This window comes from Lampetra planeri, chromosome 43, assembly GCF_965212315.1.
Source record: "Lampetra planeri chromosome 43, kcLamPlan1.2.h2, whole genome shotgun sequence".
NCBI classification, from domain to species: domain Eukaryota; kingdom Metazoa; phylum Chordata; class Hyperoartia; order Petromyzontiformes; family Petromyzontidae; genus Lampetra; species Lampetra planeri.
Genome location: NC_136149.1, coordinates 6,018,312 through 6,046,052, shown reverse-complemented (window position 1 = coordinate 6,046,052; position 27,741 = coordinate 6,018,312). Strand labels below are relative to the sequence as shown.

At 54.7% G+C, this 27,741-nt stretch overlaps 1 protein-coding gene across 1 annotated transcript; it reads left to right on the top strand.

Moving 5' to 3' along the window:
• The first annotated feature begins 760 nt into the window (after positions 1-760).
• On the top strand, positions 761-27,074 carry LOC144732633 (interleukin-13 receptor subunit alpha-1-like). The gene is made up of 11 exons (XM_078614136.1): positions 761-1,311; positions 4,078-4,157; positions 4,690-4,850; positions 6,638-6,803; positions 9,319-9,445; positions 12,869-13,290; positions 16,944-17,086; positions 20,038-20,220; positions 21,913-22,088; positions 23,642-23,726; positions 24,612-27,074. The coding sequence occupies exons 1-11, from the start codon at positions 1,214-1,216 to the stop codon at positions 24,840-24,842; spliced, it is 1,872 nt and encodes a 623-aa protein (XP_078470262.1). The 5' UTR covers positions 761-1,213; the 3' UTR covers positions 24,843-27,074.
• The last annotated feature ends 667 nt before the right edge of the window (positions 27,075-27,741 follow it).

Genomic DNA, 27,741 nt, shown 5'->3' with positions numbered 1-27,741 from the left:
TCACTTATGATTGCAAGTTGTTGCGAGTCAGTGACTGCTTTAGTGTTAAAATATGGTGCTGTATTTTTAGGATAGTGTGTTTATAATATCATTTTATGTAGATATCCACATTTATTTAATATTTTTCTTCTGCAGTTTTTATTGAAAATGCAATTTTTGATATCTCAAAAACCTGATGTGATAGACAAAAACTGATGCCAGATTTGGAATCAGCACCCCAAAGTTACCTTGAAACCATTGGAAAACCTTATGCCAGAAAAAGTGTGTTGACCAGTGTTATAAACGTGGCTACTGATACAGCATCAGACGACGCAATAATTTGTTGAGATAAATAAATCAAATACATAGCTGAAACAATTTATTGGGTGATGCTGCTGCTGATGTGTTTGCAGTGGTGCACATTTAACACAATGCACACTCAACGCATTCGTCAAGAACACGTTTGACCACAATTAAAAAAAAATAACAGGCGACGTTTTTTTTTTAAAGTCTGCCCTATTGGACCCAACGACCTGTGACTCGGCACAATGTAATCTCCCAAGTGCAGCAGCAGCAGCATCGAGGCTGCTTCCACTCCTCTATCTCGAGATCTCCCCATCTCTCCCTTACAATTCCATCACATCCTCCTCCCCTCTTCCTTAGCCTCCCATCGCATCCCCCCCCTCTCACTCCCCCTCTCATCTCCCTCCCCATCCTTCCCCTCTCCCTTACTACCCCCCCCCCCCCCCGTTTCTCACCCCCAAAATGTAATTTATGTTTTCGTTCATCTCTTCTCTCTCTCTAAACCAGCTCAAGCCTTCTGTAAACCACGTGACGTGTGTGTGTGGCCACTGTTTCATGGCTTTATTTTGGTGATTTCGAAAAGTGTATTGGTTCAGCCATGTTTGTTTGTTGTAGTACAGAGTTAGACTGATGGCCTTAATCTAAGTTGTCTTGTGGTTGTTGTTGGTTGTTTGACTTGCATCCCACTGGGATTTTTGCACACAGCGTTGGTGTACGGTGTTTTTTCTGCAATATTTTGCCGTCTTTTGTTGGATTTTCTGTTTGCACTCAGTCACATATTCACTTTAAGATGTTTTTTTGTTCATGTTTTTGCTCTTTGTTTGTTGCGGTTGCACCCGATTCAAGAGCCGAATGGCTCACAGGGCTACACCTAATAAATGAACTTGAACTTGAACGCCCACTCTGAACCCCTCCGCGCCATTTGCCCCCTATGAGAACAGACGCCGCTCCTCCTCCTCCTCCGTGCAGCTCACTTCTCCCTCTCTTCCCTCCCTTCTTATCGTCATCACCAGCTTCTCTTTTTTTATGGTCAGTGGAAACAAGAAGATGCTCGGTATAGTCAGCACTTTGCTTCGTTCATCATTTCGTATTTTAAAAAAAAAAACTTTGCTTTATGTAAACCCCCACCTCTCGCTCCCTCTTTCCCTCGCTCTCTCGCCGCTCTCTTGCTCGCTCTCTCGCTCACTCTCTCGCTCACTCTCTCGCTCGCTCTCTCGCTCGCTCTCTCGCTCGCTCTCTCGCTCGCTCTCTCGCTCGCTCTCTCGCTCGCTCTCTCGCTCACTCTCTCGCCCACTCTCTCGGTCGCTCTCTCGCTCGCTCTCTCGCTCACTCTCTCGGTCGCTCTCTCGGTCACTCTCTCGCTCACCTCTCTCGCTCACTCTCTCGCTCACTCTCGGTCACTCTCTCGCTCACTCTCGGTTACTCTCTCGCTCACTCTCTCACTCGCTCACTCTCTCACTCGCTCACTCTCTCGCTTACTCTCGGTCACTCTCTTGCTCTCGGTCACTCTCTCGCTCACTCTCGGTCACTCTCTCGCTCACTCTCGGTCACTCTCTCGCTCTCGGTCACTCTCTCGCTCACTCTCTCACTCGCTCACTCTCTCACTCGCTCACTCTCTCGCTCACTCTCTCGCTCACTCTCGCTCACTCTCTCGCTCACTCTCGCTCACTCTCTCGCTCTCGGTCACTCTCTCGCTCACTCTCTCACTCGCTCACTCTCTCACTCGCTCACTCTCTCGCTCACTCTCTCGCTCACTCTCGCTCACTCTCTCGCTCACTCTCGGTCACTCTCTCGCTCTCGGTCACTCTCTCGCTCACTCTCGCTCACTCTCTCGCTCACTCTCGGTCACTCTATCGCTCACTCTCTCGCTCACTCTCTCGCAGTCCAACGGCCTCCGACGGGTAGCTCATAACTGCACGCAGAGCTCCCCGTCATCTGCCTCTCACCCCCGACACCTCCGCACCCTCATTCCCCCTCCTCCCTTTCCTGCTGATGACCGTGAGTTGTGGCCTCCTCTTGGACCGTCTTGGGGACCTCCCTCCCGGCGTCGCTTCCCTTCCCTTTGGAAAAGAGCTTCATAGCTCATCGGATTCCCCCGTTGTAAATGCAGATTCTGATTTTTTTTTCCATTCCTTTCTCTCTAACAGTGCATTACTTCCTTGACTCTACCCCCCCCCCCTGTGTTATCACGTCTGAACGTGCGATAGGGAATCCCTTCAGTGCGACTGTGCCGCAAGATTGTGGAATGAGTCATATGGGGAGGGGTGGTGGTGCCGCGGTTAGCGTATTATGCCATGAAGCCGGTGGCCCCAGTTCGATTACCGACCACAGAGACATCCGCGGATATCGATATCTGAACTGGGCCCCATCATCTCCCCCACCCTGCCAGCGCTTCACCGACCCACACTGACCAGCGTGGTGGAGTATGGTGAAACGGTCCCATAGACCGATACGGTGTAGAATAGGCATTCATCCAGCAGCGGAGTGACAAAAGGGCTGCACAGTATTAGGACTGTTTGTAGTGTTGTTTATTTGTCTCGATCAGCTCCAGCCTCCTCCTGTAGTCGGTGAGAAGATGCATTTTAGAAACATGCGCTTCGAGTATTTGGCTTCTGATATGAAATTCCATGTGATAAGCCACATCGTTGAGATATCATTTGTGGCCAGGTCGCTTCTTAATAAGTAATATTTTTAAAAAACTTTTAAAAAACACGCTTTAATGAAATGTACCGTACTAGTAATGGAAGAACTCCACGACTCCAGGAAGTGGCCCCGAAGCTTGCCACAACGTAAGGGGCCGTGGTGATTTACAGCCAACGTTAGTTGAGCGTGGACAATTAGACCCAAGCCGAAACATAACATATAAAAAATAATGTTTAAAAATGTTTTTATTATATTTTTTATGATAGAATATAGTTTTGTCATCAGTATGACATAAGTATACCAAGTTTGCAGTCGATGCCACATTGGGAAGTGGGTTAAAATTGCGTTACAAGATTTGAGGATACAACAACAGAAAGAGTGAGGTAATAGAAAGCGTCTAATAAAAAGAGGTGCATACCTGGTAAGATAAAAAAACATATTGATAATAGGTTTTCCCCTTTTTTCTGGCAACAAAAACAGGTGTTAAGATATTCTTGGTTCTTTCGGTAAAGTCACGTAGAAGGGAAGCAATAACAATATTGTTTTATATTTGTATTATTTTATTGTTTCCCTTCTACGTGACTTTACCGAAAGAACCAAGAATATGAATCCCTGCAGTCACGAAAGCTTTAAAACAGGTGTTAAGATGTTAAAACACCAAACTGAAACCTTTTACAATAAAACATGTCCCATTAACCACAATACTTGTGGTCAGAATGCAAACAATAAACGTACTTTGATAATATATGCATTGTCCTTGAAACTGATTGGTCCACACCAGAGACAGCTTTCTTTTGAGCCTAGTCTCATGCAGTGTTAGACCAGAGGATGCCAAAAGGCATTAACCACAATACTTGACCACAAGTATTGTGGTTAATGCAGACATGATTCCTTGTAAAATGTTTCAGTTTGGTGTTTTAACATCTTAACACAGCTGTTTTGTTTCCAGAAAAAATGGGAAAACCTATTCTCATATTTTGGTACTGGCAAAGGAGGTCGCATGATAAAAACAATAGTTATTTATAGATAATAGGTTACAGGCCACGTGTGTGGCCACCCTTGACGGGCCCACACTGAAGGTGCTGTCCTCCTCTGTCCCCCGAGGTGCCGGCTCTCATGCTCCCCACGTTGCACCCCACCACCCCCCTCTAGGAGGATGACGGCCGTGGCGCCGGGCCTGCTGCTGCTGCTCACCCTCACCCTGTCTGCCTCCACGGGGCCTGCGCATGCAGGTGAGCAGCCTCACCCACTCACTCACTCACTCACCCACTCACTCACTCACTCACCCACTCACTCATTCACTCACTCACTCACTCACTCACCCACTCACCCACTCACTCACTCACCCACTCACTCACTCACCCACTCACTCACTTACTCACCTACTCACTCACTCACCCACCCACTCACCCACTCACTCACTCACCCACTCACTCACCCACCCACTCACTCACTCACCCACTCACTCACCCACTCACCCACTCACCCACTCACTTACCCACTCACTCACTTACCCACTCACTCACCCACCCACTCACCCACTCACTCACTTACCCACCCACTCACTCACTCACCCACTCACTCACCCATTCACAGTCACCTACTTACATAACTACAACAACCGCCATTGACTACTAAGTGGCGGTGACGTCACCATGGCTATGTGCACTAACCGCTACATTACCCCCCCCCCCCCCCCCCACGATAAATAAATGCACGCAAGTTCCCACCGCTAAACGTAGCAACGTGGCCCTCTCTTCGCAGAGAGGTCGCGGGCCCCGAGCGGGCTGCGTGTGCTGCCCCCAGAGTACCCCATGCAGCTCCGCCTGCGGTGGGATCCCCCCGGCAACGCGTCCCAGCCGGAGGGCGCCCTCGTCAATTACGCCCTGCAGATCTTCCAATACTCCCCCAGCAAGAGGAAGGAGGTACGACGGCGCCACGCGGCCCGCACGGCCCCCTCTGCTCGCACGGAGGGGTCACGGCCACCCCCCGAGTGAACGTCGTGCCAACATTGGAGTGTGGCCGGAAACCGCAGGCCGGACAACGTTGCCAGGCCAGCGGATCCAAATATTCATAAGTTTAGGAACTCGATGCCAATGTCGAGGTCTGCTGCTGGCTGCGACAGGAGGGCTTCAGGAGAGAGAGAGAGTTCTTGTCGTTTTGCTGTTCCTCCTCCCCTGTTGAAGGAGCGCAGACTATGGTGGGTTACTGTATAGTCCAAAGTGACGAAAGAGGGTGGTCCTCCAACACTGTCACAGTCTTCTATCTGTTGGGCTTGAGTCAGTGCCAGGTGGATTATTGGTGTTTAATTAGCCCTGGTGATGGACCACAATTGAGCGGCCAACTCAGAATGTAGCCGGGTGGCGGTGGAGCTGGAGGTGGCGGTGGCGGTGGTGGTGGTAGTGGAGGTGGTGGCGGTGGAGGTGGTGGCGATGGAGGTGGTGGCGGTGGAGGTGGTAGTGGAGGTGGTAGTGGTAGTGGAGGTGGTGGCGGTGGAGGTGGTAGTGGAGGTGGTGGCGGTGGTGGTGGCGGTGGTAGTGGAGGTGGTGGAGGTGGCGGTGGTGGAGGTGGAGGTGGCGGTGGAGGTGGTAGTGGAGGTGGTGGAGGTGGCGGTGATAGTGGAGGTGGTGGCGGTGGAGGTGGTGGTGGAGGTGGTGGTGGTGGGGGTGGCGGTGGAGGTGGCGGTGGAGGTGATAGTGGGGGTGGAGGTGGTAGTGGAGGTGGTAGTGGAGGTGGTGGCGGTGGACGAGGTGGTAGTGGAGGTGGTGGCGGTGGAGGTGGCGGTGGCAGTGGTAGTGGAGGTGGTGGTAGTGGAGGTGCTGGCGGTGGAGGTGGTGGAGGTGGTAGTGGAGGTGGTAGTGGAGGTGGTAGTGGAGGTGGTAGTGGAGGTGGTGGTAGTGGAGGTGGTAGTGGAGGTGGTAGTGGAGGTGGTAGTGGAGGTGGTAGTGGAGGTGGTGGCGGTGCCGGATTCGCGGCTGCCTGCAGTAATCCAGCACTATGGAGGCAGCGGCGAGCTGGGTTTGTGAATCACGCAAATATTGCACAATTCCCTTCCTGTGGGGGGTGTGGAGGAGCTGTGCCCTGGCTCGCCAGCAGAAGATAATACAGCATAATGTCGACTCAACTCGTTCCCTTAGTATGGGATAAAATATTTCTCCCTCGCACGCATAAGTTTTCCCCAGGTGGTCTGGTCCCCCCCCCCCCCCCCCCCGCATGTAAGCACTCATTAATTGGCCGGTAACACCGACATAGAGGACTGCAGAGCTTGGGCAAATTGTTGGTAGCGCTGCATCACCCACATGGCTGCTGCCTTTCCGCTGCTCGTCCATTGTTGCCCTTCTCACCTCTGAGTCGTCCTCTCTTTCTCTTGAAGAGTGTGCGAACACCGCGCGGTGGCGCTGCGTCACAAGTCGTCTGCAGATCGATTCCAACGTCATCGAACATCTGTCCCTGCGCCTCCGTCGTTCATGCAGGGGGCGCGTGGGTTTGCAGCGCCCCCTGCATGAAAACGACGGAAAGTGCAGCGTTCATCACAGATAAAGTTGTGCGCTTATATAAGAGTATGATATAGTTATATTATAAAATTATATTATAATAATTCTGAAGGCCTCACACACGCACAGTGTGATCGCCAGATGTGTGTGTGGTTGAGGCCTCCCACACTTCGCAGGGGCTAACCGAGGGCCCCGCCCCCCATCCGCGCTGCTCACAGCTGCAGTGCATCCTGACGCCGCTCACCAACTACACCAACTCCCAGTTCAGTGCCGTCGCCGCGTGGGCGCGTGTCGGCGTCGTCTCGTGGTACGCCGACGCTTGCACCAACTCGAGCCAGCGGCACAGCAACTGGAGCGAGCCCGTGGACATCTCCTCCCCGCGGGGTGAGCGGCAATCAAACAAACAAATAGACGGGAAAGGCAAAGATCCCCCGTGCTGTTAGCGAGCGCCGATGAAGGCCGGCACGACACACGGGGAGGTGGGTGGCCAGCACCAGGCCCGACCGCCTTTGTCTCCACAACGATGGCGCTGTTTACACACCACACCAGGTACTCGTTTGAGGCTGCGTCGACCTAGGAGAGGCCCAGGACCGGTTCAGATAATCGTCGCTGGCGTTGGTGGCCGTCAGCGGGAATCAAAACGGGCCGCCGGCTTGGTAGCGCAGCGCGCTAGCGACTGCCCCGCTCCCAGCACTAAACAGACACAACAACAACAACAACCGCCATTCGCCACTAAGTGGCGGTGACGTCACCACGACGCTTGTGCCAGGCCATGTGCACCTCGAGGCCACGTGAAGTGTCGAACGCCCGCCGGCAGGAGGTCACGGGGCAGACCCAGCAGGTGCCACGGGTCGACTGACCGAGATGACCGAGACGACTGGCTGATGCACCACCTGTGCCCCCTACTGTGCCAACAGACACGCACTTTCACTCACGCACAACAGACTCCTGTTTAGCCTTGCAGACTGTTGAGGTTACCGCCATCGGTGAGCACCCAGCAATGCCAGGGCGGCACATGGGGGGGGGGTGTGGCCAGCACCATATCCCACATCCATTCACGGCCGCATTTGGACCCCGGGATTAGGTCGGCGTTATTGACCCTCGGCCGCTGGTTGAAGGAGCCTGGGATAAGGTTGGCAGGGTAAGGATGTCGAACCTTGACGGCGTGGAATGTGACGGAAAGTAGTGACAGCTTCTATGTAAGCTTCGAGAGGTAGGAGGTCGTGATGGGGTGGGACGCGTGTGTCGGGTGGTGGAGGGCGGGTGACCCACAGGGAAGTGGGGTGCAAAGAGCGGAGTTTGAAGGTCGTGTGTCGACTGTGGGACAGCTGTGAGGTTTGCTCAGAAGGAAGCAGATGGCGATCGTGTGTTGTGGCATGCAGCATGTACAGTACAAGTGGACTGTGCAGCATGTACAGTACAACAAGTGCACTGTGCAGCATGTACAGTACAAGTGGACTGTGCAGCATATACAGTACATGTGGACTGTGCAGCATATACAGTACAAGTGGACAGTGCAGCATATACAGTACAAGTGGACTGTGCAGCATGTACAGTACATGTGGACTGTGCAGCATATACAGTACATGTGGACTGTGCAGCATATACAGTACAAGTGCGCTGTGCAGCTTATACAGTACAAGTTGACTGTGCAGCATGTACAGTACATGTGGACCGTGCAGCATATACAGTACATGTGGACTGTGCAGCTTATACAGTACATGTGGACTGTGCAGCATGTACAGTACATGTGGCCCGCTCACTATTTTTCGACGTGGAGTTGAGGATCTTCGAAGCGTCAGAGCGTGTAGAGCCGAAACATGAACCCCGTGTCCCGGAAAATGGACCTCGTGTAGCCAAAACGCGCGTTGGGCAAGGTTTGACTGTACTACTAATATAACTATACTCTATGGTTCTTTCGGTAAAGTCACGTAGGTATAAAATAAAAGAAATCACGACGTTTCAGGTGGGAAAGCATGGTCTGTTGCTGAGGTAGACTGTTGTAAAAGGTTTGAAATGGGTGTAGCCTAAGGGTCATAGAGAATTGGCCGGGGCTAGTGATGTTAATGTGAGAAATTAGCATGTAACTTAAGGAAACCTTAAGTTGGTTATGAGTTCTGGGATGCAGGGCGATCATCTCTCAGTATTTTGGGGCTATAAGGTATCGTGAGATTAAACACTCATATGTTCATGCAGAGGTTGTCATGTGTCACGTGTGTGTGTGTGCCCCTGCCTGCGTCTATGCATACACCTGTGTGTGTGCGTGGGTGCACCTTTGCGTGAGTCATAAGGAGGGGGGTTGGTGCAGTGGTTAGCCTGCTGTGCTATGAACCCGGTGACCCGGGTTTCATTCCCGCTCACGGCCAACACCAGTGACGATTATCTTAACTTGTCCTGGACCTCCCCTAGGTCGATTCGGCCTCAAATGAGTACCTGGTGCGGTGTGTAAAACATCGCCACTGGGGAGACAAAGGCGGTCGGGCGTGGTGCTGGCCACCCACCCCCTCGTGTACCGTTCCGGCCTTCGTAGCTGCTCGCTAACGGCACTTGCTCCAACAGTCTGTGAAGTTTCAAGTTCAAGTTTCAAGTTCATTTATTAGGTATAGCCCTGTGAGCCATTCGGCTCTTGAATCGGGTGCAACCGTAACAAACAAAAAACAAAAGTGAATATGTGACTTGAGTGCAAACAGAAAATCCAAGAAAAGACAGCAAAATATTGCAGAAAAAACACCGTACACCAACGCTGTGTGCAAAAATCCCAGTGGGATGCAAGTCAAACAACAACAACAAGACAACTCAGATTAAGGCCATCGGTCTAACTCTGTACTACAACAAACAAGCATGAAGGCTACACGGGGGGTCTTTGTCTTTGTGTGACTGCGTGTGCGCGCGTATCCAGGACTGTCCGGCAGTGCTGCGAGCGGCGTGCGCTGTGCGCTGCTCACTGGGGCTGCGGGGACGATGGAGTGCACGTGGACACGGGGACCCAACGCCAGCGCCGACACCCAGTACTCGCTCTACTACTGGTGGGCCTCCAGCCACCCCCACTCCTCGACGCCACCACACCCATCGCACATTCACACCGCCACCACACCCACCGCGCATTCACACCGCCATCACACCCACCGCACATTCACACCGCCACCACACCCACCGCACGTTCACACCGCCACCACACCCACCGCACATTCACACCGCCACCACACCCACCGCGCATTCACACCGCCACCACACCCACCGCTCATTCACACCGCCACCACACCCACCGCGCATTCACACCGCCACCACACCCACCGCGCATTCACACCGCCACCACACCCACCGCGCATTCACACCGCCACCACACCCACCGCACATTCACACCGCCACCACACCCACCGCGCATTCACACCGCCACCACACCCACCGCGCAGTCACACCGCCACCACACCCACCGCGCATTCACCCCGCCACCACACCCACCGCACATTCACACCGCCACCACACCCACCGCGCATTCACACCGCCACCACACCCACCGCGCATTCACACCGCCACCACACCCACCGCACATTCACACCGCCACCACACCCACCGCGCATTCACACCGCCACCACACCCACCGCGCAGTCACACCGCCACCACACCCACCGCGCATTCACCCCGCCACCACACCCACCGCACATTCACACCGCCACCACACCCACCGCGCATTCACACCGCCACCACACCCACCGCACATTCACACCGCCACCACACCCACCGCACATTCACACCGCCACCACACCCACCGCACATTCACACCGCCACCACACCCACCGCACATTCACACCGCCACCACACCCACCGCGCATTCACACCGCCACCACACCCACCCCACATTCACACCGCCACCACACCCACCGCGCATTCACACCGCCACCACACCCACCGCGCATTCACACCGCCACCACACCCACCGCGCATTCACACCGCCACCACACCCACCGCACATTCACACCGCCACCACACCCACCGCACATTCACACCGCCACCACACCCACCGCGCATTCACACCGCTACCACACCCACCGCGCATTCACACCGCCACCACACCCACCGCGCATTCACACCGCCACCACACCCACCGCGCATTCACACCGCCACCACACCCACCGCGCATTCACACCGCCACCACACCCACCGCGCATTCACACCGCCACCACACCCACCGCGCATTCACACCGCCACCACACCCACCGCGCATTCACACCGCCACCACACCCACCGCGCATTCACACCGCCACCACACCCACCGTGCATTCACACCGCCACCACACCCACCGCGCATTCACACCGCCACCGCACCCACCGCACATTCACACCGCCACCACACCCACCGCGCATTCACACCGCCACAACACCCACCACGCATTCACACCGCCACCACACCCACCGCGCATTCACACCGCCACCACACCCACCGCACATTCACACCGCCACCACACCCACCGCACATTCACACCGCCACCACACCCACCGCACATTCACACCGCCACCACACCCACCGCACATTCACACCGCCACCACACCCACCGCACATTCACACCGCCACCACACCCACCGCGCATTCACACCACCACCACACCCACCGCGCATTCACACCGCCACCACACCCACCGCGCATTCACACCGCCACCACACCCACCGCACATTCACACCGCCACCACACCCACCGCGCATTCACACCGCCACAACACCCACCACACATTCACACCGCCACCACACCCACCGCGCATTCACACCGCCACCACACCCACCGCACATTCACACCGCCACCACACCCACCGCGCATTCACACCGCCACCACACCCACCGCGCATTCACACCGCCACCACACCCACCGCGCATTCACACCGCCACCACACCCACCGCGCATTCACACCGTCACCACACCCACCGCACATTCACACCGCCACCACACCCACCGCACATTCACACCGCCACCACACCCACCGCACATTCACACCGCCACCACACCCACTGCACATTCACACCGCCACCACACCCACCGCGCATTCACACCACCACCACACCCACCGCGCATTCACACCGCCACCACACCCACCGCGCATTCACACCGCCACCACACCCACCGCGCATTCACACCGCCACCACACCCACCGCGCATTCACACCGCCACCACACCCACCGCACATTCACACCGCCACCACACCCACTGCACATTCACACCGCCACCACACCCACCGCGCATTCACACCACCACCACACCCACCGCGCATTCACACCGCCACCACACCCACCGCGCATTCACACCGCCACCACACCCACCGCACATTCACACCGCCACCACACCCACCGCACATTCACACCGCCACCACACCCACCGCACATTCACACCGCCACCACACCCACCGCACATTCACACCGCCACCACACCCACCGCACATTCACACCGCCACCACACCCACCGCACATTCACACCGCCACCACACCCATCGCACATTCACACCGCCACCACACCCACCGCGCATTCACACCGCCACCACACCCACCGCTCACTTTCACACTGCCACCACACCCACCGCGCATTCACACCGCCACCACACCCACCGCACATTCACACCGGTACCGGACGTACGCACCTCGCACCCGCAGAGCAGAGTTCTGCTAATTCACGCCATGGCCATCCGCGACGGAGACTCACCCAAGGATGCGCGCGTCTCTGTTGTGCGCTCAGAACGCGTCACATGGCCGGCAGGAGACGGCACCCGATCAAAGTTGCGATGAGAGCGTGATGCAGATCTTGAATTGGGCAAGATGCAATTTTTTATGAGCGTTTGGCAAAAAGAGGCGATGGGAGGGAGTTACAAAGTGGAGCATTGCGAGGAAAAAAAGCAGTGAAACACCCAGCATGTCGTATGGGCGGAAGAATCGATTGAGTGAGGTTCACAGGTGTAGCGGTGACCTTGGCAGCAGTGATAGAAGAGCTATAAGGAGGCAACTGACCGCCGGTGAGCGAGCGAGCGAGCCAAGTGAATCGGCAAGTACCGGATCACCGATCGGCCAGACTGCTGCCGAATCTTGTCCCGTGCAGCAGCGAGGTTGGAGCCGAGAGCTCCCTGAGGCCCGGACGTGGCGGCAGTGTCGCGATGGCTAGATGTTAACTACCTCGCCTGGTATACAGGAGGTCGTGGGTTCGTCCCCGACCCTAACACCTGCTGCTGTATATTTGGAGTTTGTGTGTCTCTCTCCCCGTGGTGAGATGTTAACTACCTCGCCTGGTAGACAGGAGGTCGTGGGTTCGATCTCGACCCTAACGCCTGCTGTATGTTTGGAGTTTGCGTGTGTCTCGCCCAATGCTCACGTGGATTTTCCCCCTCCACATTTACAAAGAATAAGTCGAGATAGTTGCTCGGATCGAATCGCCCTCTCCCCCCCCCCCCCCCCCGTGTGTCGTGACGGGCCAGGCATACCATTCTCAACGCCACGCGCCGGTGCGTCCAGTGCACTCACGAGAGGCTCGCGGCCGACGCCGACACCGCCACCGAGCTTTGTCACCACTCGGGCAGGGGGGCCGGGCACGGGAAGAAGGCCGCGACGAAACAGCGGAAAACTCGGCCTGGAATTTCGTCCGGGACATGGAGCACGACTCACGGGGCAGCAGGAGGGGCGGCCGACTCGGCAGCGGGGGCCACGGGACGGACCGCCGCGGCCTCCGCTGGAGCCGCCGTGCCGGGAGGAGGAGGGGGGGCCGCGCTGGTGCCGCAGCGCTGCTGCGTGCCGCTGGCGGACGTCCCCGAGTACCGCAGCTTCAGGATCCTCGTCAACGGCACGAGCGCCCACCACAACGTGACGCCGTTCTACTGCCCGCTGCCCGTGGAAACGCTGGGTGAGCGACCTCGACCTCTGCGGCGCATGAGGACGCGCGCGCGTGTGTGCGTATGCGTGTGTGCGTGTGTGTGTATGCGTGTGTGTGTGTGTATGCGTGTGTGTGTGTATGCGCGTGTGTGCGTGCGTGTATGCACGTGTGTGCATGTGTGTATGTGTGTGTGTATGCGCGCGTGTGTGTGCGTGTCGTGGTGACATCACCGCCACTGAGTGGCGAATGGCGGTTGTTGTTGTGTGCATGTCGACTCAGCCTCAAATTAGTACCTGGTGCGGTGTGTAAACATCGCCACTGGGGAGACAAAGGCCGGTCTGTCGTGGTGCTGGCCACCCACTCCCTCGTTCGTGTACCGTTCCGGCCTTCATAGGTGCTCGCTAACAGCACTTGCCCCAACAGTCTGTTAGGGCTATACGGGGGATCTTTGTTTGTGTGCATGTGTGCGCGCGTGTGCGCACGTGCATGTGTGTGTGCGCACGGTGGTGGTGGTGGTCGTGGTGGATGCAATGCTGTGCAGGTGCACACCTCATGCCTGCTCTGGGTGTAATTGTCAGCGCGCTGGACTTGCCCTTGAGAGGTGGCCCATTCTATTTCCTGGCCTGGCATTTGAAACATCGCGTGCAAATGTTTTCAATTCTCCCGCCCCTGTTCGCCCAGCGACACTCACACACACGCACACACAGTGTATATATGGGGCCGTCCAAAAATGACGTCACGCACCTAGGGGGGTCAGACATTTGTGACGATGTGTAACGAGGGGGGGGGGTTTAAGAAATGTGACGTCACATCAAAATGCGCAACTTTAAATAAATATAGACAACACGTTCTACTTAATTAAATATACTTTTTGATAAATGTTTTCTCCTACAACATCAGAGTGCAGCGCCACATTTAATACGCACTACAATGACAATAGTTTAAAGCGATTTGAAGCATGTTTTATTTTGGGGGGGTGGGGGGAGCTTTGTGACGTCATATTTGAGGGGGGGGTCTGCCTTTTTGTGACGCCGTGTGACGCCGTGTGACGAGGGGTGGGGGGGGGGTCAAAATCAGCGCCCCTATAAGCCAGTGTGCCTAAGCGGCCGTGCTTGAGTGGCGGGTGGTAGCATGCGTGTGTGCGTGTGTGCGCGTGTGTGCGTGTGTGTGTGCGCATGTGTGCGTGCGTGTGCATGCGGGTGTGCGCGCGCGTGTGTGTGCGCATGTGTGCGCGTGTGTGTGCGTGTGTGCGCATGTGTGTGCGCATGTGTGTGCGCATGTGTGTGCGTGTGTGCGTGTGTGTGTGCGTGTGTGTGCGTGTGTGCGCATGTGTGCGCGTGTGTGTGCGTGTGTGTTAATTGAGAAAAAGCGACAGGCCCACTCTCATCGCCTACAGCATCCCACGTCGGAGAATGAGGAGGTTTACCGCAGCCTTCGCTCGGAGGTTCGGAGAGCCGTAAGGCGCTGTAAGGATAGGTGGTGGTCGCAGGTTGCTGAGGAGATGGAGTCTGCCTCAGTGGCCCGCGATCACAAATCACTATTTAATTCCATCAAAAAAGTAACCTGCAGCGCCACACCTATTACCATCATTAGAGGAAAAAACGGTGATCCAATCTCCGACCCCCAGGAACAGGTTTGCAGATTTGCTGAGCATTTCCGCGAGGTCCTGGGGGAGGGAAAATCACTCAGCCAGGAAAACATCATGGCACAAAGTGGGGATAACCCTGCTGAGGCTGCGGTGCCTCAAATATTGGAAGAGGTCACCCCCTGTGAGTGGCTGGCTGAGGTGCCAGCTGTTGAGGAAGTACTGAGGGCGATCCGGAGTCTGAGACCAGGGAAGGCACCGGGCAGAGATGATCTCCCAAGCGAAATGCTGAGGGAGGGTGGCGTTTGTGCACAGACTGCCCTATATGACATCATAACAACAGTCTGGACCACTGGACGGGTTCCGCAGGACTGGAAGGATGCCCTGGTGGTCCCCCTCTTTAAGAAGGGGGACCGTACCGACTGTAACAACTACAGGGGCATCTCACTCCTCAGTGTGCCGGGTAAGGTCCTGGCAAGGATTATTCAACATCGCCTTGCTAGGCACGCTGAGGAGAGGCTTGCGGAGCCCCAATGCGGTTTCAGGAAAGGGCGGTCCTGCACAGATGCCATATTTTCTGTCCGTCTGCTCCAGCAGAGGTGTAGGGAATTCCAAAAAGACCTACATCTCTGCTTTATTGACCTGGTCAAGGCCTATGATACCATCAGTAGGACTGGGCTCTGGGTTGTTCTTCGTGCTTTCGGAGTCCCTGACCCTCTGCTCACGATCATTAAGGACCTTCATGATGGTGAGCGGGCCCGGGTAAAACTACGTGGCCGGGAGTCGGAGCCTTTCCCTGTACACCTTGGGGTGCGACAGGGATGTCCTCTGGCTCCCACATTATTTAACATCTATTTCGACTGCGTAGTTCGTGAAGCCTTCAATAGCTGTACCGGGGGAATTACCATTTGGTACAGATATAATGGGAGGCTGATCGACGCCCGGGTGCGATCAAGGGATGGCTCCCTATTGGTCAACCACGTTATGTATGCCGATGATTTGGTAATAGCTGCTCATTCAGAAGAGGAGTTGGAGACGCTGCTGCTGAGACTGGAGCGTGCCACTAAGAGGTGGGGCTTTACCATCAGCCCCACCAAAACTAAGCACCTGCCTGGGTATTTTGTACCATCGGGCACTCCACCCCCACAACTCCCAATCGGTGATGGGGCAGTTGTGGAGAGAGTGGAGAGTTTCCCATACCTGGGCAGTGTGCTTATGACCGGCTCCAGTTTATCAGCAGAGGTCTCACTCCGAATCAGTCGAGCGGCAATATCTTTTCATCGGTTGCGTAACGCTGTGTGGAAGCTACCTGGTCTGTCGCTCCGCACGAAGCTTCAGGTCTTCTCGGCCACGGTCATTCCCTCCCTTCTCTACGCTTGCGAAACATGGACCCCCCTAGTGGAGCATCTTCGCCGGTTGGAAACATTTAGGCTGGCCTGCCTACGATCCATCCTGGGTTTAACCAGGCTGGATTGTGTGAGGAGCTCACAAGTCCTTGAAAGATCTGGGCAAAGTCCCATCAGTGAGCTCCTCCGGCAGGCAAGGCTGCGTTGGCTGGGTCATGTAGCCCGCATGCCCAGCCACCGCATGCCTAAACAGCTTTTGTTCGGCCGGATCAAGGGGGCTAGACGGGCGCGGCACGGGCTAGAGAAGAGATGGAGTGATGTGGTACAGGAGGACGTGGAGCTGAGTGGACTTGCCGATGACTGGTACCAGCGGTGTCAAGATCGGCCTCAGTGGAGGAGGCTCGTGAAGGACGCTACTGGGCAGTTGGAGGCAGTCGCCCTCCAACAACAACGGAGGGCGGAGGAGCGACGCTCACAACAACGAGCGGAGCGCCGGGTGGCTAAAGCACAGCAAGTTGGCACAGTAGGGGGCACAGGTGGTGCATCAGCCAGTCATCTCGGTCATCTCGGTCAGTCGACCCGTGGCACCTGCTGGGTCTGCCCCGTGACCTCCTGCCAGCGGGCGTTCGACACTTCACGTGGCCTCAGGGTGCACATGGCCTGGCACAAGCGTCGTGGTGACGTCACCGCCACTTAGTGGCGAATGGCGGTTGTTGTTGTTGTTGTTGTGTCTGCCGTTTGCTCTCCTGCAGTGAAGCCGGACCCCCCGTCTGAGTTGCACGTGCACCTCAACGGGAGCCGCCTGCTGGTGAAGTGGGATCCTCTGCCGGGGTACCAGCGCCACCAGTCCACGTGCTACCAGACGGACATGCGGATCCACAGCGTGCCGCAGGATGTGAGTACCGCCGGTGGGGGTGGCGGTGGGCACTACAAGGATGTGAGTGTCGTCGGTGGTGGCGGTAGCGGTGGTGGTAGCGGTGGTGGTGGTGGTAGCGGTGGTGGTGGTGGTAGCGGTGGTGGTGGTGGTAGCGGTGGTGGTGGTGGTAGCGGTGGTGGTGGTAGCCGTGGTGGTGGTAGCCGTGGTGGTGGTGGTAGCGGTGGTGGTGGTGGTAGCGGTGGTGGTGTTGGTAGCCGTGGTGGTGGTAGCGGTGGTGGTAGCGGTGGTGGTCGCGGTAGCGGTGGTGGTGGTGGTAGCTGTGGTGGTGGTAGCAGTGGTGGTGGCGGTGGTAGCGGTGGTGGTGGCGGTGGGCACTACGGGGATGTGAGTGTCGTCAGTGGTGGTTGTAGTGGTGGTGGTGGTGGTAGCGGTGGTGGTGGTGGTAGCGGTGGTGGTGTTGGTAGCCGTGGTGGTGGTAGCGATGGTGGTAGCGGTGGTGGTCGCGGTAGCGGTGGTGGTGGTGGTAGCTGTGGTGGTGGTAGCAGTGGTGGTGGCGGTGGTAGCGGTGGTGGTGGCGGTGGGCACTACGGGGATGTGAGTGTCGTCAGTGGTGGTTGTAGTGGTGGTGGTGGTGGTAGCGGTGGTGGTGGTGGTAGCGGTGACGGTGGGTACCACGGGGCAGCAAAACTCCACAGCACGACGCCTCGGGTTCAACCGCAGAGAACACGGCATCGTGGTACATTGCTATTTATCATTATTACTCGACACTAGTTTACCCAGAAAAGCCTCGCCGAATCTCAAGATTCTGATGATGATTTTTTTCGTCAAGCGTTGGGATGTTTTGGCCAACACCACCAGTTACGCTCGACAGTTACACTGTACGCTTTTGGGTTTAGCTACAGGGGAGGGGGGTGGCACGTGCAGAACAAAGGGCGAGGAGATAGAAAGGAGACCACAGTGGCCGGGAATCGAACCCGGGCCCTTCTCGCCGCGAGGCACGGGTCTCACCGCAGCGCCACCACCCTGCCGCCCAAACGACGTGGCCGATCGGGAGAGCGAGTGTCGTCGCGTGGTGCCTACGGAGCTCTTTCATCTTCGTCGTCGCCCTTTGCCATTCTTGCGTCGATCTCTGCGGAGCAAGTCACCCACGCGTGGCTGACGGGCGCCCCGAGTGTTTGAAACCGCTTGGGTGATCTCATCGTCACGACGTTGTAAAGCGAAAGAATTGGCCCGTGAGATGTGGAGCGCTCAACGAGGATAACATAAAGAAGGTGTTTAGAGGTCAAGCAAGTTCACCTTAGGCGTCTGTTTGCCTATATAAGGAGTTATGAACAGGAATTAGAGTAATGATCACGATTCAGAACCCATGCTCGACCACGTGCTCGACCCAATGCTCGAACAGTGAACATGTAATCATCGTCAGACTCGATTTTTATTTTTTACAATTCCTAAAGTCAGGAATCACTAATCGATTCCGGTGGAATTTTAGGAGTTGGTGGCATCGATTGGCAGGAAGGCAAAGGAGCAGCCCTGCAATTGCTTGCTCAAGCCGCTGCTGGCTGAAGGGCCTCCACACAAATTCCAATATTTACAACCCCTACTGCCGACACTTTCACTTGCCACGGTCGCTCGGAGATGTTAACTCCCTCGCCTGGTGTGCAGGTCGTGGGTTCGATCCCGACCCTGATGTCTGTTAATTTGGAGTTTGCGTGTCTCTCTTACCATGGTCCCGTGGATTTTTCTCCGGGTCCTCTGGTTTTGCCCCTCCACATTTAGAATCAACATCACGCGTTTAGAGTATTTGGCTGCTATAAATTCCCGCTTGATAAGCCACTTCGTTGAGCTACCATTTGTGGCCAGGTTGCTTCTGAAAAAGAGCTACATAGCTCAGTGGGGCTTACCTGGTAAAATAAAAAATAGTTTAAATTGTTTATAGTTTCGGCATAGTGCATAGTAAAGCTACACCTAGGCCACCGTGCATGCACGTGTGTGCGAGTCCCCTCCCCTAGGTTGACTCAAACTTAAAACGATTACCTAGGTGCGGTGTGTAAAACGTCGGCACTGCGGAGGCAAACGCAGCGGGGCGTGGAGTTGTGTGGGCCACACGACCCCGAGTGTGCCGTCGTCCCGGCCCTCTTCTTCACACTCGCTGGTCGCTTAACCGCACTTGCCCCAATGGCGGCGGGGCGCGGGGGGGGGGGGGTGAGGCGCACGTGTTGCTCGCGCGATCTGGCCCAAAAAATTACACTAGTCAACACACTTTTTCTGGCATAAGGTATTCCAACGGTTTTAAGGTAATTTTGGGGTGCTGATTCCAAATCTGGCATCAGTTTTTGTCTATCACATCTTCAGGTTTTTGAGATATCAAATATTGCATTTTTATTTAAAACTGCAGAAGAAAAATATTACATAAATGTGGATATCTACATAAAATGATACTATAAACACACTATCTTAAAAATACAGCACCATATTTTAACACTAAAGCAGTCACTGACTCGCAACAACTTGCAATCATAAGTGACAGAGTTAATTTCGGGTAAAATCAATGAAAATGGGGTATGCCGATAGCATAAAAATGAGATGTGATAGAGCAAATCTGAGAACAGATTTGGAATCGGCACCCTGAAATTAGTCTAAAGTCCAGGCCAGAAAAAAATGTTTTTTGTTGTTGTTGACATTGTTATCAATTACGAATCAAGAGCGATGCGTAATTTTCAATTAGAGGGCATTACATTGGCTTGCTGAAGTAACACTAACGGTATTCTTTGTATTGTCACCACCTCGAGTCTCTTCCCCGACGAGAATAATGCTCCGTTGGCTGAACATGTTCAGGGTGGACATCTCAAATTAACGACAAGTAACTTATCATTTCCGATGAATGACGTCAAATTGCACTTTCCCCAACGGTCTCTTCATGGCCGGCTGGGCTGCTGTTGGGGGGGGGTCTCTGTCTTTGTTCCCTGCAGCACCAGGAGGTGTCGGAGCCAAGGGCTTCGTGGCCGCCGCCCGAGCCCCAGGGATGCCACGTGGTGACGTTCCGCGTGAGGGCCCGCCCCGGGCGGTGCAAGGCGCACGGCGTGAGGGGTCTTTGGAGCGAGTGGAGCCCTGAGGCCCGCTACATCCCCAGCCCGGCGGCCCTGCTCTGCGCGGTGCGTCGCCGTGACACGGCCGGCGTACAGAAAGCAGATAACTTAATGGATGGCGCAGCTCCGATTTAGCACGCTTGGCTACGTACGGTGCGAAAGAAGTTGAACGTGCATACGAACGAACCCCACCGTCACCACCGCCACCCGCCTGACAGTTGGCGTTAGAGATGGAAAGTCATGGAGATGTTGGTCGAGCAGTCTGTACGTTGACCTCAGTTCTGTTACTGTTTGAGTCGTTCCCGCTCACATCCTCGGACATGGTAACGTGGACAAGCCCAGCACTGGCTGTGCCCCCCCCCCCCAAACAACCTTGTGGCTCGTTCTGCTTGGATCTAAATTTTAATTGGGTTGGGGAGGATGACATCACATGTCTAAGAGAGAGCTGTGATTGGTGGATCCCAGTTGCATCGCTCTCATGTTTAATAAACGGATGCAAAAATAAATTAATTGATGTGCGCGTGCCAGAGATGTTGTCCACGCTGTACCGAAAATCTACAATCATAATGATGATATATAGCTGAAGCCGTGAAAGCTTCAGATCAATGGTGTGTACACAACTGTACGGGTACTATGTGTAAGATAAAGGTAGCTAAGCACAGGCCCAAAAGGCCCATAAGGGCAGCAACAAAACCGCAACATCAGAGAAGTAACGGATCGGATTTAATAGCGGTGCTTGAATTGAGCAAGGTTGTTATTATATGAGAGCTTCGGAGGAGACGATGGGAGGGAATTCCAATTGTGGAGCAGTGCGATGGAAGAAGTGGAGAGAGAAGTGGTGGTGACCTGCAGTGTGCTGAGTGAGTGGGTGAGTGAACGAGTGGATGAGTGTGAGTGAGTGGGTGTGTGGGTGAATGAATGAGTGCTTGGGTGAGTGAGTGAGTGAGCGAGCGGATGTATGTATGTTGAACTTCTTTCACACCGTACGTAGCCAACCGTGCTAATCGGAGGTGCAGGGGAAGGACAACAAACTAAACGCATAATTATTTTTAAAATAAATTAGTTTTCAATCTCGATTTAATAGTGCACAGCTCCACTGCCTTTATCATATGGGAAGGAAGATAATTTCAGACGGCTGCAGATGCGCATCTGAGAGCGCGCGATGCAGTGACCATCTTTATTGGATGGCCAGCCAAAAGCCGCTACGAGGATGAGCGGAGTTTGCGTGGTGGTTTATGTTCCTTGACGAGATCGCCAAGGTATTGTGGTTCATTTGTAGCAAGCATTTTGTGTGTAACGAGTGCGACCTTAACTTTGAACGTTAACAGTACATGGTACTGTTAATGTACGGCGATAAGAACAGGGTTGGTGGAATATCATGAAGTGTCAATGTGCCTTGTGAGCAGAGGTCGCAACCGGGTACCCGATACCCGTACCCTACCCGATACCCGGCTACCCGTACCTGTACCCGGCCCGGTACGGGTACGGGTAGCCGTTTGCGACCCTGGTGCGGCCGGGTATGGGTAGGCCGTGAGTCACTGGTGAGTAACCGTTTGTCACTCATTTCGGGTAGGGTACGGGTAGGGAACTGGTACCCGTACCCAGCCGGGTACGGGTACAGGTACCCATTTGCGACCCTGGTGCGGCCGGGTACGGGTACAGGTAAGGAATCAAAACCCGTTTGCGACCTCTGCTTGTGAGCCGCCAGAGGCTTTTGGTGAACCGGACCTGTGCCCGTTGCCCCGTTCGTCGCGACAGGACGCGCACGGAGACGGCAACGCGACGGGTCATCGGACTCGGGTCGCCGAGTACCCGGAGCCCCACGGGGCCCTGGGCGGCCAGGAGCCCCAGCCTCTCGCCTGGTTCCTCGCCAGTGGCCTCGTCGCGCTCAGCATCGTGGTGCTGGCCCTGGTGTTCGTGTACAAGAGCCAACGGTAGCGCCCTCCTACTGCAAGCGCACACACGCACACACTCCACACAGTGTGAGTGTGTGTGTTACTGCAAGCACACACACACGCACACATTCACACTGTGTGAGTGTGTGTGTGTGACTGCAAGCGCACACACACACACTCCACACACTGTGTGTGTGTGACTGCAAGCACACACACACACACACTCCACACAGTGCGAGTGTGTGTGTGACTGCAAGCACACACACGCATACATTCACACAGTGTGTGTGTGTGTGACTGCAAGCGCACACACACACTCCACACAGTGTGTGTGTGTGACTGCAAGCACACACACATACACACTCCACACAGTGCGAGTGTGTGTGTACCTGCAGCGCACACACATACACTCCACAGTGTGTGTGTGTGTGTGACTGCAAGCACACACACACTCCACACAGTGTGAGTGTGTGTGTGACTGCAAGCACACACACACTCCATACAGTGTGAGTGTGTGTTTGTGACTGCAAGCACACACACAACAACCGCCATTCGCCACTAAGTGGCGGTGACGTCACCACGATGCTTGTGCCAGGCCATGTGCACCTTGAGGCCACGTGAAGTGTCAAACGCCCGCTGGCAGGAGGTCACGGGGCAGACCCAGGTGCCACGGTTCGACTGACTGAGATGACCGAGATGATTGGCTGATGCACCACCTGTGCCCCTTACTGTGCACTCACGCTAACAAAGACAAAGATCCCCCGTATAGCCTTAACAGACTGTAGGGGCAAGTGCTGTTAGCGAGCACCTATGAAGGCCGGAACGGTACACGAGGGGGTGGGTGGCCAGCACCACGCCCGACCGCCTTTGTCTCCCTAGTGGCGATGTTTACACACCGCACCAGGTACTCATTTGAGGCTGAGTCAACCTAGGGGAGGCCCAGGACCGGATCAGATAATCGTCACTGGTGTTGGCCGTGAGCGGGAATCGAACTTGTGTCGCCGGGTTCATAGCGCAGCTCGCTAACCGCTACACTACCACTCCCCAACTCACACTAACAACAACAACCGCCATTCGCCACTAAGTGGCGGTGACGTCACCACGACGCTTGTGCCAGGCCATGTGCACCTTGAGGCCACGTGAAGTGTCCAATGCCCGCTGGCAGGAGGTCACGGGGCAGACCCAGGTGCCACGGGTCGACTGACCGAGATGACCGAGATGACTGGCTGATGCACCACCTGTGCTCCCTACTGTACAAACTTGCTGTGCTTTAGCCACCCGGCGCTCCGCTCGTTGTTGTGAGCGTCGCTCCTCCGCCCTCCGTTGTTGTTGGAGGGCGACTGCCTCCAACTGCCCAGTAGCGTCCCTCACACTAACACACACTAACGCACACACACACAGTAACACACTAACACACACAGTAACACACACACACACAGTAACACACACAGTAACACACACACACACAGTAACACACACACACACAGTAACACACACACACACAGTAACACACACACACACAGTAACACACACACACACACAGTAACACACACTCACAGCTCAACGCTGCGCCGCCCCCCACCTCCCCGCAGGATCAGGCGCTGCCTCGTGCCCTGGGTGCCGGACCCCTCACGCTACTTCAAGAGCCTGTTCGACGTTCACAACGGCGACTTCCAGGTGAGGGCCCGTCAGGGCTACGGCGGCGTGCGCCCTAAAAGGAAAGAACGCGGCGTCGCGTCGCTTACACTGGTCAACAAAAAAAAAACATTTTTTTCTGGCCTGGACTTTTTGCAGCTGTTTTAGACTAATTTCAGGGTGCTGATTCCAAATCTGATCTTAGATTTGCTCTATCACATCTCATTTTTATGCTATCGGCATACCCCATTTTCATTCATTTTACCCGAAATTAACTCTGTCACTTATGATTGCAAGTTGCGAGTCAGTGACTGCTTTAGTGTTAAAATATGGTGCTGTATTTTTAGGATAGTGTGTTTATAATATGATTTTATGTAGATATCCACATTTATTTAATCTTTTTCTTCTGCAGTTTTTATTGAAAATGCAATATTTGATTTGTGATAGACAAAAACTGATGCCAGATTTGGAATCAGCACCCCAGAATTACATTAAACCCGTTGGAATACCTTATGCCAGAAAAAGTGTGTTGACCAGTGTTATCTGCCCGTGAAACCACACGCCAGCGTTGGGTCAACGCACAACCATCTGTGCGATGATCCACCAACTCCTCTCTGCTGCCTCCAGTGCAGGATCACAGGCAGCCACGTGCAGCAGCGTAGCCACCAACACCACCGCCCGGCGGTGTTCACGTGGCAACTTTAATTATTCCTCGGTCGAGCGGAGGAGGGTGCACGACGCACATTTAACTCGTGCGGCGATCTGACCCCCAAACATTTTTTTCATTTGTGAATCGCATCGAGTGGCGCGGTTCCTTCTTCACTCGCCACTGCCGTGCGTCGCGCGTGCGTCCACCCATGCTTCCATGTGTCCGTGCGTGCGTATATCTGTACGTGTGTCCGTGCGTGCTTGCGTGCGTGCGTGCAGGCCTGGGCCGGCTTCCAGGCGAGCGGGAAGCCTGCGGCGCCGTCGGCTGCTGCTGCTGGTGCCGCCGGCGACGAGGCGGAGGAGGGCTCCCCGGTGCCGCTGTGCGTCCTCTCCGAGATGGTGGCGCTCAACGTCGGCGTTGGCGGCGTTGGCGGCGTTGGCGGCACCAACGGATACCTCAACCTGGAGACGGTGGGCACCGAGACGGCGCTGCTGTGGCAGCACGGGTAGTCACCGCGGCGACGGTGGGAGGGATCGCCCGGCCACGGACTCGTCGGCACGGCCGAGCGTCGTGCCGGCGGCTAGCGGCGTGGGTTGACTGCCGCCCCCCCGGCAGTGACGTCTGTGGGAGGAGGAGCCTGGCGCCTAGGCCTGGGCAGGTGAACCCCCCAGCCCCAAACACACGCGTCTTAGTCCAGCCTCGGCAGCCCCCCCACGTCCCTCCATCCCTCCATCCCTGTGTTTCTCTCCTTGCCTCTCTGTGTCTCGGTGTCGGTGTCTCTCTGGGCACGTCTCTCCCTGTCATGCCCCAACACTCGTCACTCTGTCGACTTACTCTGAGCCCCCCTCTAGATGAATGCACAACAACACATAGACTGCATGTGCTCTGCTGGGGCTCATGGCGCCTGCTTAGACACCTCTGTGTGAGTCTATGGGTCTCTGTGTGAGTCTATGGGTCTCTGTGTGAGTTTATGGGTCTCTGTGTGAGTCTATGGGTCTCTGTGTGAGTCTATGGGTCTCTGTGTGAGTCTATGGGTCTCTGTGTGAGTTTATGGGTCTCTGTGTGAGTCTATGGGTCTGTATGTGAGTCTATGGGTCTCTGTGTGAGTTTATGGGTCTCTGTGTGAGTCTATGGGTCTCTATGTGAGTCTATGGGTCTCTATGTGAGTCTATGTGTCTGTATGTGAACCTATAGATCTGTGTGTCTATGGGTCTCTATCTGAGTCTATGGGTCTCTGTGTGAGTCTATGGGTCTCTGTGTGAGTTTATGGGTCTCTGTGTGAGTCTATGGGTCTGTATGTGAGTCTATGGGTCTCTGTGTGAGTTTATGGGTCTCTGTGTGAGTCTATGGGTCTCTATGTGAGTCTATGGGTCTCTATGTGAGTCTATGTGTCTGTATGTGAACCTATAGATCTGTGTGTCTATAGGTCTCTGTGAGTCTATGGGTCTGTATGTGAACCTATAGCTCTGTGTGTCTATGGGTCTCTATGTGAGTCTTTGGGTCTCTGTGTGAGTCTATGGGTCTCTATGTGAGTCTATGGGTCTATATGCAAGTCTATGGGTCTCTATGTGAGTCTATGGGTCTGTATGTGAGTCTATGGGTCTCTGTGAGTCTATGGGTCTCTATGTGAGTCTTTGGGTCTCTGTGTGAGTCTATGGGTCTCTATGTGAGTCTATGGGTCTGTGTGTCTATGGGTCTCTGTGTGAGCTTGTGGGTCTGTATGTGAACCTATAGCTTTGTGTGTCTATGGGTCTCTATGTGAGCGTGTTTGTATTGTACATCGAGAGGGGGGCGGTAGTGTAGTGGTTAGCGCTACGCTGCCCTACGAACCCGGCGACGCGAGTTCGATTCCTGCTCACGTCCAACACCGGTGACGATTGTCTGAACCAGACCTGTACCTGGTGCGGTGTGTAAACATCGCCACGAGGGAGACAAAGGCGGCCCGCCGTGGTGCTGGCCACCCACCCCCTCGTGTGCCGTGCCGGCCTTCGTGTTATCGCATCGTGATGTATCTCGCGGCTTGACCAAGGAAGGCGCTGCACAGAGAATGAACAATGGTGAATGTGAATGTGATGGTGAGGACGAGGTAAATGCAGTCGATGGGAGGCCGTGATGGGCCAACCTGCGGCGTGTGTGTGTGCATTAAGTTAAAGAGAACTTGACGGCAGCAAATAGTGGTGACGGTGAGTGAATTGGATGGATGGGGAATGAGTCATAGCCATGGGGAACGAAGAAGGAATGAGTGATAGCCATGGGGAGAGAGAATGAAGAAGGAATGAGTGGTAGCCATGGGGAGAGAGAATGAAGAAGGAATGAGTGATAGCCATGGGGAGAGAGAATGAAGAAGGAAGAGGCAGTGGTTAGAAGGGGGGGGGGGGGGGTGTAGGGGATCGTGGGCTGGGCTTGGGAACAAGAAGTGAGTTTTCTGGAGGAGGAGCGAAAACGTCGTGAGTGAAGGCGACTGCTCCACGTGGAGGGGGCGAGGTTCGTGCCAGTGATGGGGGCGAGAAGAGCGAGAGAGTGGATTGAGCACAAGCAGCAGGAGGAGGAGGGACAGAGAAAGACGACAACGACTGAGAACGTAGATGGCGAGCAGAGACACAGGCTGATACAAGAGAGGCAAGAGATGGTGGGGCGTGACCGTGATATGCGGTACAGCCGTGGTCGAGAGAGAGAGAGAGAGATTACTTGTGGACTCAACCCCATCATCTCCCAACAAATAAAGATCGGAAGTGTTGGTCGACCGTTCTTTACATTAACCTCATTTCTCTTCTTGGTTCTTTCGGTAAAGTCACGTAGAAGGGAAATAATAAAATAATAAAAATAAAACATTAAACAATCTTTCGGTAAAGTCACGTAGTAGGGAAATAATAAAATAATAAAAATCAAACATAAAACATAATTTTTCTGTAAAGTCACGTAGAAGGGAAATAATAAAATAATAAAAATAAAACATCAAACATAATAATAAAAATAAAACATCAAACATAATGTTTTATTTTTATTATTTTATTATTTCCCTTCTACGTGACTTTACGAAAGAACCAAGAAGATGAATCATTGCAATCACGAAAGCTTTAAATCGAAATTTAACCTCATTTCTGTTATGTTTCGAGAGTCGGTCCCGATCTCATCCTCGGACATGGTAACGTGGATAAGCCACCTTAGCACTGGCTGCGTCTCAGATGACACGGCCAGTGAGTGCAGAGCTCCGCTACATGTGCCTCAACAACATCTTGGAGTACCAAGATGTTGTTGTTGGCAGGAGCGCTCCCTTCTCAACTACGGAGTGTCGCCTTCAACGGAAAAGAGAAGCAACACGATGCTTGGATGTTGTCTGCCGGCCAAGTCGCCTTTGACAAAGAGCTTCTTCGCTTTTCGTGCTTTACTCGGGGGAGACATTCACTG

Bases quoted from the DNA above. Each gene is read 5' to 3' on its own strand.
- LOC144732633 (XM_078614136.1), top strand. From the start codon at position 1,214: ATGAGAACAGACGCCGCTCCTCCTCCTCCTCCGTGCAGCTCACTTCTC. The intron at 4,158-4,689 runs GTGAGCAGCCTC...CTCTCTTCGCAG, and splicing joins CACGGGGCCTGCGCATGCAG to AGAGGTCGCGGGCCCCGAGC. The intron at 4,851-6,637 runs GTACGACGGCGC...CGCTGCTCACAG, and splicing joins CCCCCAGCAAGAGGAAGGAG to CTGCAGTGCATCCTGACGCC.